This window comes from Canis aureus, chromosome 2, assembly GCF_053574225.1.
Source record: "Canis aureus isolate CA01 chromosome 2, VMU_Caureus_v.1.0, whole genome shotgun sequence".
Lineage (NCBI taxonomy): Eukaryota > Metazoa > Chordata > Mammalia > Carnivora > Canidae > Canis > Canis aureus.
In genome coordinates, this window is record NC_135612.1 from 55,616,320 (window position 1) to 55,630,488 (window position 14,169).

Here is a 14,169-nt window from a genome sequence, read left to right on the forward strand (position 1 = left end):
TTGTATACATAAACCACATCTTCTTTATCCATTCATCTTTCGTTGGACACCGAGGCTCCTTCCACAGTTTGGCTATCGTGGCCATTGCTGCTAGAAACATCGGGGTGCAGGTGTCCCAGCGTTTCATTGCATTTGTATCTTTGGGGTAAATCCCCAACAGTGCAATTGCTGGGTCGTAGGGCAGGTATATTTTTAACTGTTTGAGGAACCTCCACACAGTTTTCCACAGTGGCTGCACCAGTTCACATTCCCACCAACAGTGTAAGAGGGTTCCCTTTTCTCCACATCCTCTCCAACATTTGTTGTTTCCTGCCTTGTTAATTTTTCCCATTCTCACTGGTGTGAGGTGGTATCTCATTGTGGTTTTGATTTGTATTTCCCTGATGGCAAGTGATGCAGAGCATTTTCTCATGTGCATGTTGGCCATGTCTATGTCTTCTTCTGTGAGATTTCTGTTCATGTCTTTTGCCCATTTCATGATTGGATTGTTTGTTTCTTTGGTGTTGAGTTTAATAAGTTCTTTATAGATCTTGGAAACTAGCCCTTTATCTGATATGTCATTTGCAAATATCTTCTCCCATTCTGTAGGTTGTCTTTGAGTTTTGTTGACTGTATCCTTTGCTGTGCAAAAGCTTCTTATCTTGATGAAGTCCCAATAGTTCATTTTTGCTTTTGTTTCTTTTGCCTTCGTGGATGTATCTTGCAAGAAGTTACTATGGCCGAGTTCAAAAAGGGTGTTGCCTGTGTTCTTCTCTAGGATTTTGATGGAATCTTGTCTCACATTTAGATCTTTCATCCATTTTGAGTTTATCTTTGTGTATGGTGAAAGAGAGTGGTCTAGTTTCATTCTTCTGCATGTGGATGTCCAATTTTCCCAGCACCATTTATTGAAGAGACTGTCTTTCTTCCAATGGATAGTCTTTCCTCCTTTATCGAATATTAGTTGCCCATAAAGTTCAGGGTCCACTTCTGGATTCTCTATTCTGTTCCACTGATCTATGTGTCTGTTTTTGTGCCAGTACCACACTGTCTTGATGACCACAGCTTTGTAGTACAACCTGAAATCTGGCATTGTGATGCCCCCAGATATGGTTTTCTTTTTTAAAATTCCCCTGGCTATTCGGGGTCTTTTCTGATTCCACACAAATCTTAAAATAATTTGTTCTAACTCTCTGAAGAAAGTCCATGGTATTTTGATAGGGATTGCATTAAACGTGTATATTGCCCTGGGTAACATTGACATTTTCACAATATTAATTCTGCCAATCCATGAGCATGGAATATTTTTCCATCTCTTTGTGTCTTCCTCAATTTCTTTCAGAAGTGTTCTATAGTTTTGAGGGTATAGATCCTTTACATCTTTGGTGAGGTTTATTCCTAGGTATCTTATGCTTTTGGGTGCAATTGTAAATGGGATTGACTCCTTAATTTCTCTTTCTTCAGTCTCATTGTTAGTGTATAGAAATGCCACTGACTTCTGGGCATTGATTTTGTATCCTGCCACGCTACCGAATTGCTGTATGAGTTCTAGCAATCTTGGGGTGGAGACTTTTGGGTTTTCTATGTAGAGTATCATGTCATCGGCGAAGAGGGAGAGTTTGACTTCTTCTTTGCCAATTTGAATGCCTTTAATGTCTTTTTGTTGTCTGATTGCTGAGGCTAGGACTTCCAGTACTATGTTGAATAGCAGTGGTGAGAGTGGACATCCCTGTCTTGTTTGATCTGACTTTAAAGGACAGATTTTTAACATCTTAAGAAGATGGGGCGGGAAGGCAACTCCAAAGAGAAAGGAGGAGCACGCTCTAGGAAGGTAACGGTAACTCGTGCAGGAGGTGCTTCACACGGTCTGGCCACCCCACGGGAAGGGAGGAAGGGGGACAGCAGAAGAAAAAGAGTTTTGAATCCAAGTTATCAATGTGGCCGTGAGCCTACAGGTGCAGATTTCTGATCACCGCTGCGCTGGCAGCTGGCAAGCCGGGGATGCTGCAGGAAGGACATCTGAGCGGAAAGCAGCGCGCCTGCTCTGTTCAGGGGATGCTGAGAACCGCCTGGGGGAGGTGCAGGCAGCGGGTACGCAGAGGGCACGGACGCCAGATTCCCGCACAGGCGGACTCGACAGAACTTGACCACGGGTGGGGTGGGCAGTAAACGGAGAGGGGTGGAATGGCATCAATTACGGGCCTCCGGCTTCCAGGGGGGGCTGGCGGGCGTGCCAACAAGAGGGGGCGCACCGTTTGGGGATCCCGCGCGGTGCGCCCGCCCAGGGGCAGCTGAGCGCCGACCGCTCCCTCCGACACGCTCCTCCGCGGCCGGCCGGGCTGGAAGCCCCGCGCTCGTGCCCGCCGCCACCGCCGCCCTCTTCCTGAACGCTCCCCACTCGTCCCCACCGGTCCCCGGCGCCCAGCCAGGGGGCACCGCGCACACACACACACATACACACACACCCCGACGCCGTGTCCCGCCCGGGGCGCGCGGGCTGAGGGCGCACACAGGGCATCGCCCGTCCCGCGAGCCGCGAGCCGCGAGCCGCGAGCCGCCAGCCACACTCCGCACGCAGCCCCCTCCGGCCCTCCAAAGACGCGGAGGGACTCGCACTGCGCGCCCGTCATCTCGCGAGACCCGGCAGGCCCGCCCCCGCGCTTGCCCGCCGGAAGCGGAAGTCGGGCGAATGTCGGCCTGCCGCCGGGGTGGCTCCGTTTCCTTGGAGAGCTGAAGTAGTGGCGGATCCTTTGGCCGCGGTGTGGGCCAGAGGTGGGTGCTCCTGCGTGTGCGGCGGGCCTGCTGCCCGAGGGGGGCCTCGGGGAGCGAGGAGCCGAAGGGCCGCACGGAGAGGGGACCCCTCGGCCTGCGCCTGCCCTGGCGTCTGGGGCGCGGAGGCGCTCCGGGAGGGAGCAGCCGGGCCGGGCCCTGGGGGCGGCCTGGGGCGTCTCCAGAGCAGCGGTGTCCGGCGTCGGTACCCCCCACCGGAGTTGCGTGCGATATAACTTATAAACTAGAAGTGCTGCGGGACGAGTCCGGAGGGCTGAGCCCTTCCTCCTCCCCTTCCACAGAGAGAACGTGCCCGGTTCCCCTCCGCGCTCCGAGGGGCGTGCTGGTTTGGGAGGCCCCGCGGGGCACCGAGATCCAGCCACCGCCCCCCCACCCCACACACCTATTGAGGGTTTTCTTCAAGGGAATCAAGTGGGTTTTTTTCTCTCCCACAGATCGAAACAACATAAACATTACACGTTGCAGCTGCCTCAGATTGCTGGGGTGAGTAAAGCTCAGATGCGCCAGAATTCTGTTTAAATCTCATTCTCACTGATGAGCTGATGAAGGTGTCTGTCCACTTGCGGGACGGCATCGCGGAGAACATGTAACAACAGAGGAGCATTGTTTGCCTTATACTCTTCGTTCCCCGTCGGGGGTGGGGGGATATGGGTCGTCCTTGTGCAGATTCCTGGGATTCTTCTAGATCCTGGCACGATCTTCCTTAGCTGAATTTATGACCCATCATCTCTTGGCTTTGAGGGTTTGACATCAGTTTGCCGATCCTGGACACCCTGAAAGCCTGAGGGCAGTACCCTCAAGGAGAAAATTTCTGGGTAGTGCTTCTTGCATCCACACAATACTCCTGGTTTAGTTTTGTTGGGACGAGGGCAAGAGTATAAATATTGGCCTATGTTTTGAGGAATTTGGAGGAAAAACTAATGAAGTTGTCTTTGGCCATCATGTGTCTTTGTCAAAGGCTTTTACTGTAAATTGAAGTAATATGGGAAGAAAAATGATTTTAGGATGTCAGACAGGAGGGAAAGATTTGGTTTTAAAGTTTTAGTGTGATGATACATATGTCCCAAATCAGAACATAGGCTTTAGGAGTCTTGAGGCAGAGAGCAGAAAGATGAAGTTTGGGTTAGGAGAGGCAGGGATGGGAGCACTGACGGCTGCTTGGCCAGGGCAGACAAGGGGGTGGGGGGGCCTGCCTACAGAGTCCTGGTTGAGCGGGCTTCCAAGTCCTAGATAAAGATGAAGTGAGTGAACTCTCTGTTCCCTGGCTTCTCAAGGATGAGCCCTCTTGTAGCCTAAGCCACATATTTCTCTCTCGGGATGTGGGTGCAGAAATACTACCTGAATGAATCCATACTTGGCCTGGGGAACCCAGCTGAGAACAGGTTTCAGGGTGTTTTTGGCCCTTAGACAGTATCTATAGTTATATAGTTATATATTTTTCATTTTGTTACAGAGCAGAGTACACTGGATGCCTTTAAAGTACCCTCAACTTCAGTAGCTAGTAGCTGTTCATTTAAATGTCTATTTGCCTTTCCATTTTCATGTCTCTCCTGTATTTTCAGTCTTTTTTACTGGTTTTCTTTTTCTATAAACAACCTCAGGTACACTGTCCTGGGAAAAACTGGAGATAATCTCCCAGCAACCCCTTGGCTCCTGCCCTTTTCTTTCCCTCATGTTCAGCAAAGCTTCTTGAAAGCCTAGTCTGTAATCTGTAGATTTCTACTTCTTACCTTCCAGTTACTTCTTAATGAACTACAGTCCTGCTTCAATCCCTAGTACTCTAAAATAATCACCTCCTAATGGCTAACTCTAATTTTCTCTTCTTGGTTCTATCATTGTGCCATTTAACACAGAGGACCATACTATCCTCTTGCCTTCTGTGGGGAGCTCTCCTGGTTCTTATTTGTGTGTGTTGTTTTCCCCCTTCTTTATCTCCAGCTTCCTCATAGGTCCGTGTTGAGGATTCTGTTCCTTCATACTCTTCTCATTCCACATTCTTCCTGAGGAATCTCATCCATTCTTATAGCATTAGCCACCAACAAATTGCCGATGTCGCCCACATTTATCATCACCCGAGTCCTCAGTTACAGATAGGTAACTTGGAGTTGGCTCTCCATGTGGATGGACAGACCATAACTAACTTCAGACAGTATCCTCACCCACGCTTCTTTCTGTGGTACCTATGGCACCGCAGCACATCCAGTTATTTGGCTAGAAGCCTGGAAGTTATCCTTTATTCTCCTCTCTTCTCCCAATATCGAATTAATGTTTCCTGGAGTTCTTAGAAAACTGTGCTCGGGGTTATTGCCGCAGATTGAGCCCTCCAGTACCACAGTAATCTGCCTTTGGTCTGTCCTCACTAATCTCTTCTCTACCTGTTAGAAAAGTGGTCCTTCCTGATAGTTTGCTCTTTAGGTTTCTCTGCTTAAACCACTTAGGTTTAGGACTCCCCCTTTCCTACCAGGATAAGTGCAGAGTTGTTTACATTGAACACAGTTTTTCACAGTTCAGTCCCTGCCTATTTTTCCAGCTTTGTTTATTTTTTTTTAAGATTTTATTTATGCATTCATAAGACACACACAGAGAGAAAGAGAGAAAGAGAGAGGCAGAGATACAGGCAGAGGGAGAAGCAGGCTCCACGCAGGGAGACGGGACTCAATCCCGGGTCTCCAGGATCACGCCCTGGGCGGAAGGCAGCGCTAAACCGCTAAGCCACCCGGGCTGCCCTCCAGCTTTGTTTCTTGACATTCACTGTTTCTCTCTTCGTATTTATACCGCATCTGTCTCAGACTAGACTGAGAGCTCTTTGGGGATAGAGACCATGACCTTTTTTTTTTTTTTTGAGACCATGACCTATTGTTCATCTTTGTATCTCAGGCACCAGTTAGCACAATGCATATATTACAGAATTGAATGTTTAAAACTTAAAATGGTTTAAAAGTATACAAAGACTTTTATGAATACCTTGCCTAAAATTAGTCATTTCTTAGTTTTTCACTGTCTGGTGACACAGTCTTTTTTTTTTTTTTTAAGAATTCTCACAAAAACATTAAAAACTGTACAGAATTTCAGAATGACAGACACTTCTGAAGCTGTTCCCAATTTTGAAGAGATGTTTGCCAGTAGATTCACAGAAGATGACAAAGAGTACCAGGAATACCTGAAACGCCCTCCTGAGTCCCCTCCAATCATTGAGGAATGGAATAGCAGAGCTGGTGGGAACCAGAGAAACAGAGGCAATCGGTATGTATTACTTCAGGAGACATGCAGATACCTGATGTGGGAGAGGATAGCTTTAATCTGTGAGCCCATAAGGCCAGTGAGGGCAGGGACCAGTGTTTCTGTTAAGTATAGTATACCTCGTGCCTGGTACCTGCCTACACACAGTGAGTGGCTGATACATTTTGCTTTAATATTTTGTCAGCACTGTTTATTTTTTCCCTTGTTCAATTGTGTATGTGTTTTAATGTTCTTTCTTAAAATGTTCCTTCTGTGGACTAACATTTTATTTTCTCTGCAAATATGCTATACAAACCTAGAATCTTCTACAAAACTTGTGCTGGATTCCATAAAGAAGGCATTATCTTTGGTTTTACTTTAGAAAGTTATACAACAGAAATTTCATCTACTTAATAATTCAAAGTAGATAAAAGGAATAAATGACCATACTGTTTTTGTATAATCCAATAGAATTGTTTGATTCAAAACTATCATTTTGTGAGTTTTGTGTTGTGATCTTCCTATTTCTCTGCAAAGTGTATCCAGTATAATACTGGAAGAATGATTTAAATCTTAGGGAAGTTTTGAACAACTGGGGCTGTATATAACATTCTGCAGAGAAAAATGTTTTTTACTCTCTTATTTACAGAGTATTAGACTGAGAAATAAAATGCACTGGAATAGATTTGTCATTTGTGTTACTTAAAGAAGTATAAAAATCTCTTTGTTTTTTGTTATAGGTTGCAAGATAACAGACAGTTTCGAGGTAGGGATAGCAGACGGGGGTGGCCAAGTGACAATCGATCCAATCAGTGGCATGGACGATCCTGGGGTAGCAATTACCCACAGCACAGACAAGAACCTTACTACCCCCACCAGTATGGACACTATGGTTACAACCAGCGGCCTCCCTATGGTTACTATTGATGGAATGTCAGCCGCTCTTAGTAAAACCATTTCCTCTGTTAACATGACAAAAGTTTGTATCTTCTGTTGGTCATAGTTTTACATGATTTCAGAGAATGGATTATTAACTTTTTGGGACTTGTGACTTTAAAAAAAAAAAAAATGAAATCTTACCGGAGATGTGATGGTTCAGTATGCCCCTAAAAGGTTGTGGATTATATTGCCTGACTTCTACCTCAGATTCTTCTGTTTCCTGGCTTAATAGTGCTTTGAATTTGGTGTCTGTTTTCCTTGTTTGACCTCCAGGAGTTCTTTGTTTTACACAGAAATAAAAACTTTGAAGTAGAAAATGCTTGATTCTACTTTGTAAGGTAAGGAAGTATCCATATACTCAGATGTGCTCATTCCTAAATTTTTACAGAGGTTGGTACAGTCAACTCATGAATGTACAACTATGCTTACTTGTATTGTACGTAACATCAGCAGTTAAAGGTAAAACAGTTGTAGATGCTTCTTTTGGCTTTTGTTGTCATGACCATGGTACTTTATCATTACTTATTCCAGGTATGAGTCAGCTCCACAATCGCTTTATCTTTTTTAGAGGGATATCAAGAACAAAGCGGTAAACTGAGGAAGGGACCCTCCTCAGTTTCAGTGTCTAGTGGTGGTGAGATTGGGGCACACAGTCATTTCATTGCAAACTGTAAGGCTTTTGCTAACTTAAACGAAGCAGATCAGAATTCACATGTTATACAAAAGTCTGTGTAAATGTTGCCCCTTCCTTTCCTGTAGTATGTATATAATGCTGCATTCTGACTACTGATTTTTCTGGTATTTAATGTACCAATGACTTGATTGTACGGTATTATATTCACTTCCAAATGTGCACTTTTGCTGCTTCCTCTTGTATAAGTATAGTGATGCTATAACTTCCTTTTAGACTGATCATTTTATTCCAGATCACTTTAATGGCCATTATAATGGTGTAATTCAAATAAAATACAAGATTAAGCAATTTCTCGAGTTTTGGCAGTTAGAGCATCCATTAATATGATGAACCCTCTGGCTTTTTTTTTTTTTTTCTTTTTTTTTTTTTTTTGCACTTTTCCTTCAAATCTGTTGAAAAGGCTTATTTGGCTTAAGAGTAGTATTAAGAGTAGAAATGTCATCATAGGGAAAAAGAATATAAAGGCAACTTCCTAAATCTGCCTTCTGCTGCCTTCTCTCTTAGCACTCCACTCTAGGCCTTGAGGTTGACTTCTCCAGGCACTACTTTTCCATGCTTGGGATCCAGCTCTCCTCTCCACTCCCCTTCCTGAAGAGCAATCCTTTCAGGTAGTTGTTTGATTGGAAAGGATCTAATAAATCAGGTCTTCACACTAAGAGGTACATAAAATTTTAACAGTAAGATAAGGGTTTTCCCTGTACCCCTCTAATTACATCAGTAGGCATAGTGCTGTTACATCTTTATCTTGATACTATAGATAGCCTAGAGAATTAAGAATGGCTTCACTGTACCCCAAGATCTTAAAAATATCTTGTCAACCAATAAAGCACAGTACTGACTTGCTGGGATAGTAGCTGGCCACAGCTTCAGAACAGGATCCTGAAGGTCCTCTGCTGTGCCAGCTACTCGCACTAATTAGGGGGACCCATGGGTACATGGGGCAGGGTTGGAGTGAGGGATGGGTCTCAGGAAGCCTCAAGGAAAGGTTATTTTCCTGCAGTATTTAAATATTTTAATCCTGATACAGTATGATCACAGATGGCTTGAGTATCAGCCCTACTTGAAAATATAAGAGTCCTTTGAGTATGAATTATTTCTGCATTCTGCATGAGTAGCCTCTGTGGTGGTGGTTTTTTGTTGGTTTTTAAATAGTCACCATTGGGATCCCTGGGTGGCGCAGCGGTTTGGTGCCTGCCTTTGGCCCAGGGCGTGATCCTGGAGACCCAGGATCAAATCCCACGTCAGGCTCCCGGTGCATGGAGCCTGCTTCTCCCTCTGCCTGTGTCTCTGCCTCTCTCTCTCTCTGTGTGACTATCATAAAAAAAAAAAAAAAAAAAAAAAGTCACCATTAGACTCACCCCTATATGCTAAAAACCGAGAGGAAGTAAAAGTCATGGTTTCTGCTTTATGTGGGAAAGACAAAGTAACATTTTTAAAAAATTAAGGATAATTTAAAAGAAAGTTAAAATAGTGCCAAATGTAACTAACCTCAAATAGTCTGTTGTAATAGCCTAAAGCATTAAGCATAAGGAGTCCTGGCTTCCACTCCTGTCCTTACTAAGTGTATGACCTTGAGAAAAATTAGTTAAACAGGAGCTTATTTGCTCTCCTGTAAAAATGAGGCTAATACTCACCCTGCCAGTCTTCACAGGGTCCTGATAAACGTAAGTGACCAAACATACAAGTGCTTACGATAGAAACTAGAGTTTCTGACTATTAACCCCCCAGTGGCACATAACTGGTACCATATAAACATCTGTTGACCAATGAGAGGGAATTTCTAAATTGTAAAGCACAGTGTAGATCTAAAGGATGTCGAGTAACTGATAGAAGATAAGGTAGGGCAGGAGACTTTGAGAGTAAAGATTTGTGATTCTTACATGAATTAGTATATGAATTAGCAAAAGAAGAAACTATATCCTTCAAAATATAACATTTCAAATATCAAAGAAAATTTATGTAAATATTGAGCTAAAATTAGTAGCATTTGCTGTTTGGAAATTGGCACTGATTTAAAAATGTCAAATGCTGATGATGGAAACACCAGGTTAATATCCTTTTGAGACTTAAGATAGAAGGGTTTGTTTTTTTTCTTTCTTGAGTGCTAGAAGGATTTGAGGTTATCTAAAGTATTCATAACCATGGGTCACAGCTCTAAGGATAGTTTGAACTCTTGAAACCAGACAGGAAAAAGACATCTTGTGAGATTTCTAGAATGATTTTGGTTTTCAAATTTGCATTCCTTATAATGCTCAACAGACAGGATGTAATTTTCCCTTTGCTAATTGGTGCCTAAAGGAAAATCTAGAACTTGATGATAGAATTAAGAGTTATGAAATATCAGCTTTTAGTTTAGAATACTAAAATGGAAGGAAATGATCTTCTGCCCTGAATACTACTGATAACATTAATTCTGGATTCTAATAAAAGCACCACACTGTTTCTGAAGACCGTTATTTTAACTCCTTAAAAGTTTTTCCTAGACCTATCCTGTTTGATTCATTCAACCCAAACACAGTTTTGGCTGTTAAGGAAACCTATGCCCCTGGCCTTTGCCTTCTAGTTTTTGTATCCCCAACAAGTAGATTCAAATAGATTATACCACTGGACTCCAAGGTAGCCTTGAGCAAGCATCTCCTCCTTTCCAGAAGTCTAGACCTCTACTAGGACCAGCTTTTGAGGAAAATAAGGACAGTAGCAGAGATCCCTGAACCCATGGTCTTTCTGGGAAAGAATGGCCTGGGTCCTGCTGGCTAGCTGGGCTCATCAGTAGGGCTACATAGCTTCAATTCCTGTACCACTGCTGAGGCTGCCAGGTGCCTGAGAAACATTCTTATCTGAGGAATTGGTTACCAATGCCCTCAGACTGGGAAAGTGAAGATAAGCTGTGGGTAATACCCCCCATATTTTAAGATTTATAGGATGGTATGGGAGAACAGGTTAATGAAGAGGACAGGTCTTCCGCCAAAACTGCTAACATCTAATCTGACTGCCCCTTGCAGAATTAAGTGAAAGCATTTACAGAAAGTATGCATCATGGGTATCAGCTGTGCCTCCAGAAGTAGAGTGGGATGTGGGGGGACCTCTGGGCTGACTTGGGTACAAGAAATGCAGCTCACAGGTCCTTCCCCAGTGTCTCCATGGGCTGATGGGTTAGTTGGTGTTTTCATTCCTGTCCCTAAGGGACACACAAAGCCCCATGTATTAATTACCAGTTAGAAAAACCAGTATTAAAACCATGTATTAAAAACCAGTTTCTCTGGGTTTCAGTGACTTCTCCTGAGACAGCTTCAGGGGATGATGTGATGATGATCTCATGGTTTTTTTCCACTGCCAGTGCCTTTAACTCCCTAAAGGATCTCCAGCCTTTGTCTGAATTACATAAATAAAGCTGCTCTAATTGCTAAAGCCCAGAGCTTTTTCACTTGAGTGTTTGCTCATTTTAAAATGTATGTTTGGTGTGCATACAAAATAATGAACATTATAAAAGTGAAGCACCACCAGTAGGAAGAATCTGTACTCACCCTGCAATTATAGCCTGTTGTGCATGCTTCTCTTTTACCATGCCAACACAAAGAACTGTAAACTTTATATACATTTGTATTTTTCCTTTTTTACTAAAGTGAGATTGTATATATAAATATATACACACACATATATTATTTTTTGCTCATAATATAATAGACATCACTCCAGGTCAGTAACTATAGATGAAAAATTAACAGCCTAATACTCTATAGAATGGATTTTCTGTTCTTCTATAGGTAGACAATTAGTGTTCCCTTTTTTGCCTTTTTCACATTTTTATGTGTTCTATGAGGTATTCTCCAAAGTAGTATTAGGTTAAAACATCTGTATTTTGGGGCCACTGGGTAGCTCAGTCAATTAAGTGACTGCCTTTGGCTCTGGTCATGATCCTGGGATCTTGGGTTCAAGCTCCAGCATCAAGCTTCTTGCTCCTCAGGGAGTCTGCTTCTCTCTCTCTCCCTCTGCCCCTGCCCACTACTTGCCCTCTCTCTCTCTCATAAATAAAATCTTTAAACACACACACACACACACACACACAAAAACCCTGTATTTTTATTGTCATATTTTCTAACTAACACTTAGTAATTCACATTCCCATTAGTAACATACGAATGTACATGTACCTGTCTCCCCTCTTCCTTCCTAGGACGTCAGCTGTTTGTCTAGATGGCCATGGGCTTTTTTGCTTTTGAAATCAGAGACCTTTACTAGGTTTTATCTCCTTGTCAATCATTCTTTGTCAGTGTTCCCCCCACCCCCGCCCCGGGACACTGCACTTCTTATTCTTTAAAATCTTTTTTTTTTTTTTTTTCAGTATTTTCTTGATTATATCTTGTAATCTTTGTTCAGTTTTGGGGGTTCTTTTTCAGAATCTCAATTATGTCTGTGTTGACTTCCCTTTGCCTGACTTAGCCTTGTCATTTTCTTTCTTTGCTCACCTTTCTCTATCCTGGCCTCCAGATTGTCATATTTTCAGCCTCTTCTTTGTTGTTTGCAACATGGCCTTTATTTCCATTATGCTTTTTATTTTTTTAAAAGTTTGAGTAGCCACATTTCAAGTGCTCAGTAACCACATGTGCCTAGCAGCTACCATAATGACAGCACAGTTTGGGAAGAGGACTAAAGGCCTGGAGTTCTGTTGACTTGACTCCCTTATTCTCCACAGTTCTCCAACCCCCCAACGTATCTCTAGGGAAACGGAAGGCTCTGAAACAATCGGAAAGCCAATGTGATAGTAAAACCACTTCTGGAGGAGTTTCATGTAGAAATGACCACTGAGTTTATAAACTGTGCTGCCAAGTGTGCCCAGACTGTTTGCCCATACAAGGGGATTGGCTGGGCCCTGGGGCACACAGCTAGAAAAGGATTACAAAATGCTGAAAACTATCAATTGAATAAGAAAGACTGTCAGAGGAACACATGTGTGGGCAGAAGTTGGTGGTCTTTCCCAAGCCTAGAGAAGGGGAGCTCCTGTGCCAGGAAGTGTCCACATCCAGTGTTATCCCAGGAGAAGGGATGATGAGATAGAGTCTATCTCAGATGGTCATAGCTCCTCTGCCCCACCCCCTAATTTCCTGGGTTCTGAATCCAAGCATCTTCAAATGATGACTGGCTTCTTGAAGAGATTTCCCAAAGCAACAGAATGTACTCACTAGAGGATCCCACTATAAGTCTATTTGGCAGGTGTGTCCTTCACTCGAATTAATAACCTGGCATTGTGTTTAGAAATAAATCCCTTGCCAATTTTTCAGCCTGATTGCATTTTCAAAAACACCAACTAAATGGGATTTCTGAAAGCTGGAGAATGAAAGGAGACATTCGGGGCCATGCTGACTCCACTGAGGTACTGAGCTGGGACCTCCAAGTACCCAGGGTGTTTACCACCTCACTGGCCCACACTGAACTCAAGGAATGAGGGGATAAGCCTAAGAAATGTCTCCAAGACCAGACAAGAAGGATCTGTGACACTGGTAGGTACTACAGAAGACATTTCCTACTAGTACTGCTCACTTCAAAAGGAACGGTTAGTCCCTTCAAATTGTGTGGCTTTCTGCTGTTGCGTTATGGTGCCACCTCTTGGATGTAAATTGAAAATCTAGCTTCTTAAAAATTTTAGTCTCTAGTTACATTTTAAAAACCTATAGTTGGGGGACATCTGGGTGTCTCAGTGGTTGAGCATCTGCCTTCGGCTCATGTTGTGATCCCAGGGTCTTGGGAATGAGTCCCACGTCCAGCTCCCCACAGGGAGCCTGCTTCTCCCTCTGCCTTTGTCTCTGCCTCTCTGTATCTTTCATGAATAGGTAAACAAAATCTTTAAAAAATAAAATCAAAAAAATAAAAATCTGTAGTTGGGGTCACAATGGGTTTTTAAATTTATATTCTGTATTACAGCTCAGGAAACTACTTAACCAAATCCCTGGAATCTATAAAAGGGGGAGGGAGGGTATGCTGGCAGCCCACAGCCCAGAGAACTGCCTCCTGAAGTCTAAGTTTTTAGCTGTTGGAACTTTAAACATTGCAAAGTTGCCACCTACATCTGCTTCTCCCCACCCCCTAGACACCAAAGGAGTGGGGAGAAGCTGAGAGCTTTTGGAAAATAGCAGAGCTTTTCTGAGTGGCCTCTTTTCCTGCTGGAGGGGGTAACGTGGACATGAAGCCTAGAGCTGTTGCCTTTTTGCCTCTGTGAAGGAAGTGGGACCTAAGGATGAAACTGGCATTGCAAGCTAGTGAGTCAGGGGAAGGAAAGAAAGGGATCCTTTATGACATTACTGAGCTGCTGCATCAGACTAATCCCTAAGTAAACCCTACCTCTGAACTTGCCAGGTATTGGGCAAATTCCTTTATTGTATAAGCCAGATAGAGCTGGGTTTCTCTTGTCAAGGAAAGCATCTTAACCGTGATCCAAAAAACATAAGTAAAATGCCTTTAGAGCTAACATATTGGAATGTATAGGGAGAGAGTAGGAAAAGTTTTGAAGCCAAGACCAGGTACTACAGAAGCACATTTGGAGGCAGTATGGC

General features: G+C 43.5%; 1 protein-coding gene across 4 annotated transcripts; it reads left to right on the forward strand.

Annotated features, from left to right (window-relative positions):
- Positions 1–2,608: 2,608 nt before the first annotated feature.
- On the forward strand, positions 2,609–7,909 carry RAMAC (RNA guanine-7 methyltransferase activating subunit). 4 transcript variants are annotated; one of them, XM_077873789.1, is made up of 4 exons: positions 2,609–2,751; positions 3,204–3,252; positions 5,834–6,012; positions 6,729–7,909. In XM_077873789.1, the coding sequence occupies exons 3-4, from the start codon at positions 5,843–5,845 to the stop codon at positions 6,913–6,915; spliced, it is 357 nt and encodes a 118-aa protein (XP_077729915.1). In that variant the 5' UTR covers positions 2,609–2,751; positions 3,204–3,252; positions 5,834–5,842; the 3' UTR covers positions 6,916–7,909. The 4 variants fall into 4 exon arrangements, with proteins under 4 accessions (XP_077729915.1, XP_077729905.1, XP_077729916.1 ...); XM_077873779.1 differs by having other exon boundaries at positions 2,610–2,751; positions 5,803–6,012; XM_077873790.1 differs by lacking the exons at positions 2,609–2,751; positions 3,204–3,252 and adding an exon at positions 4,749–4,863 and having other exon boundaries at positions 5,803–6,012.
- Positions 7,910–14,169: the final 6,260 nt, after the last annotated feature.

Coding starts and splice junctions, on each gene's coding strand:
- RAMAC (XM_077873789.1), top strand. CDS start 5,843: ATGACAGACACTTCTGAAGCTGTTCCCAATTTTGAAGAGATGTTTGCC. Junction 6,013..6,728: donor CAGAGAAACAGAGGCAATCG/GTATGTATTACT, acceptor TTTTTGTTATAG/GTTGCAAGATAACAGACAGT.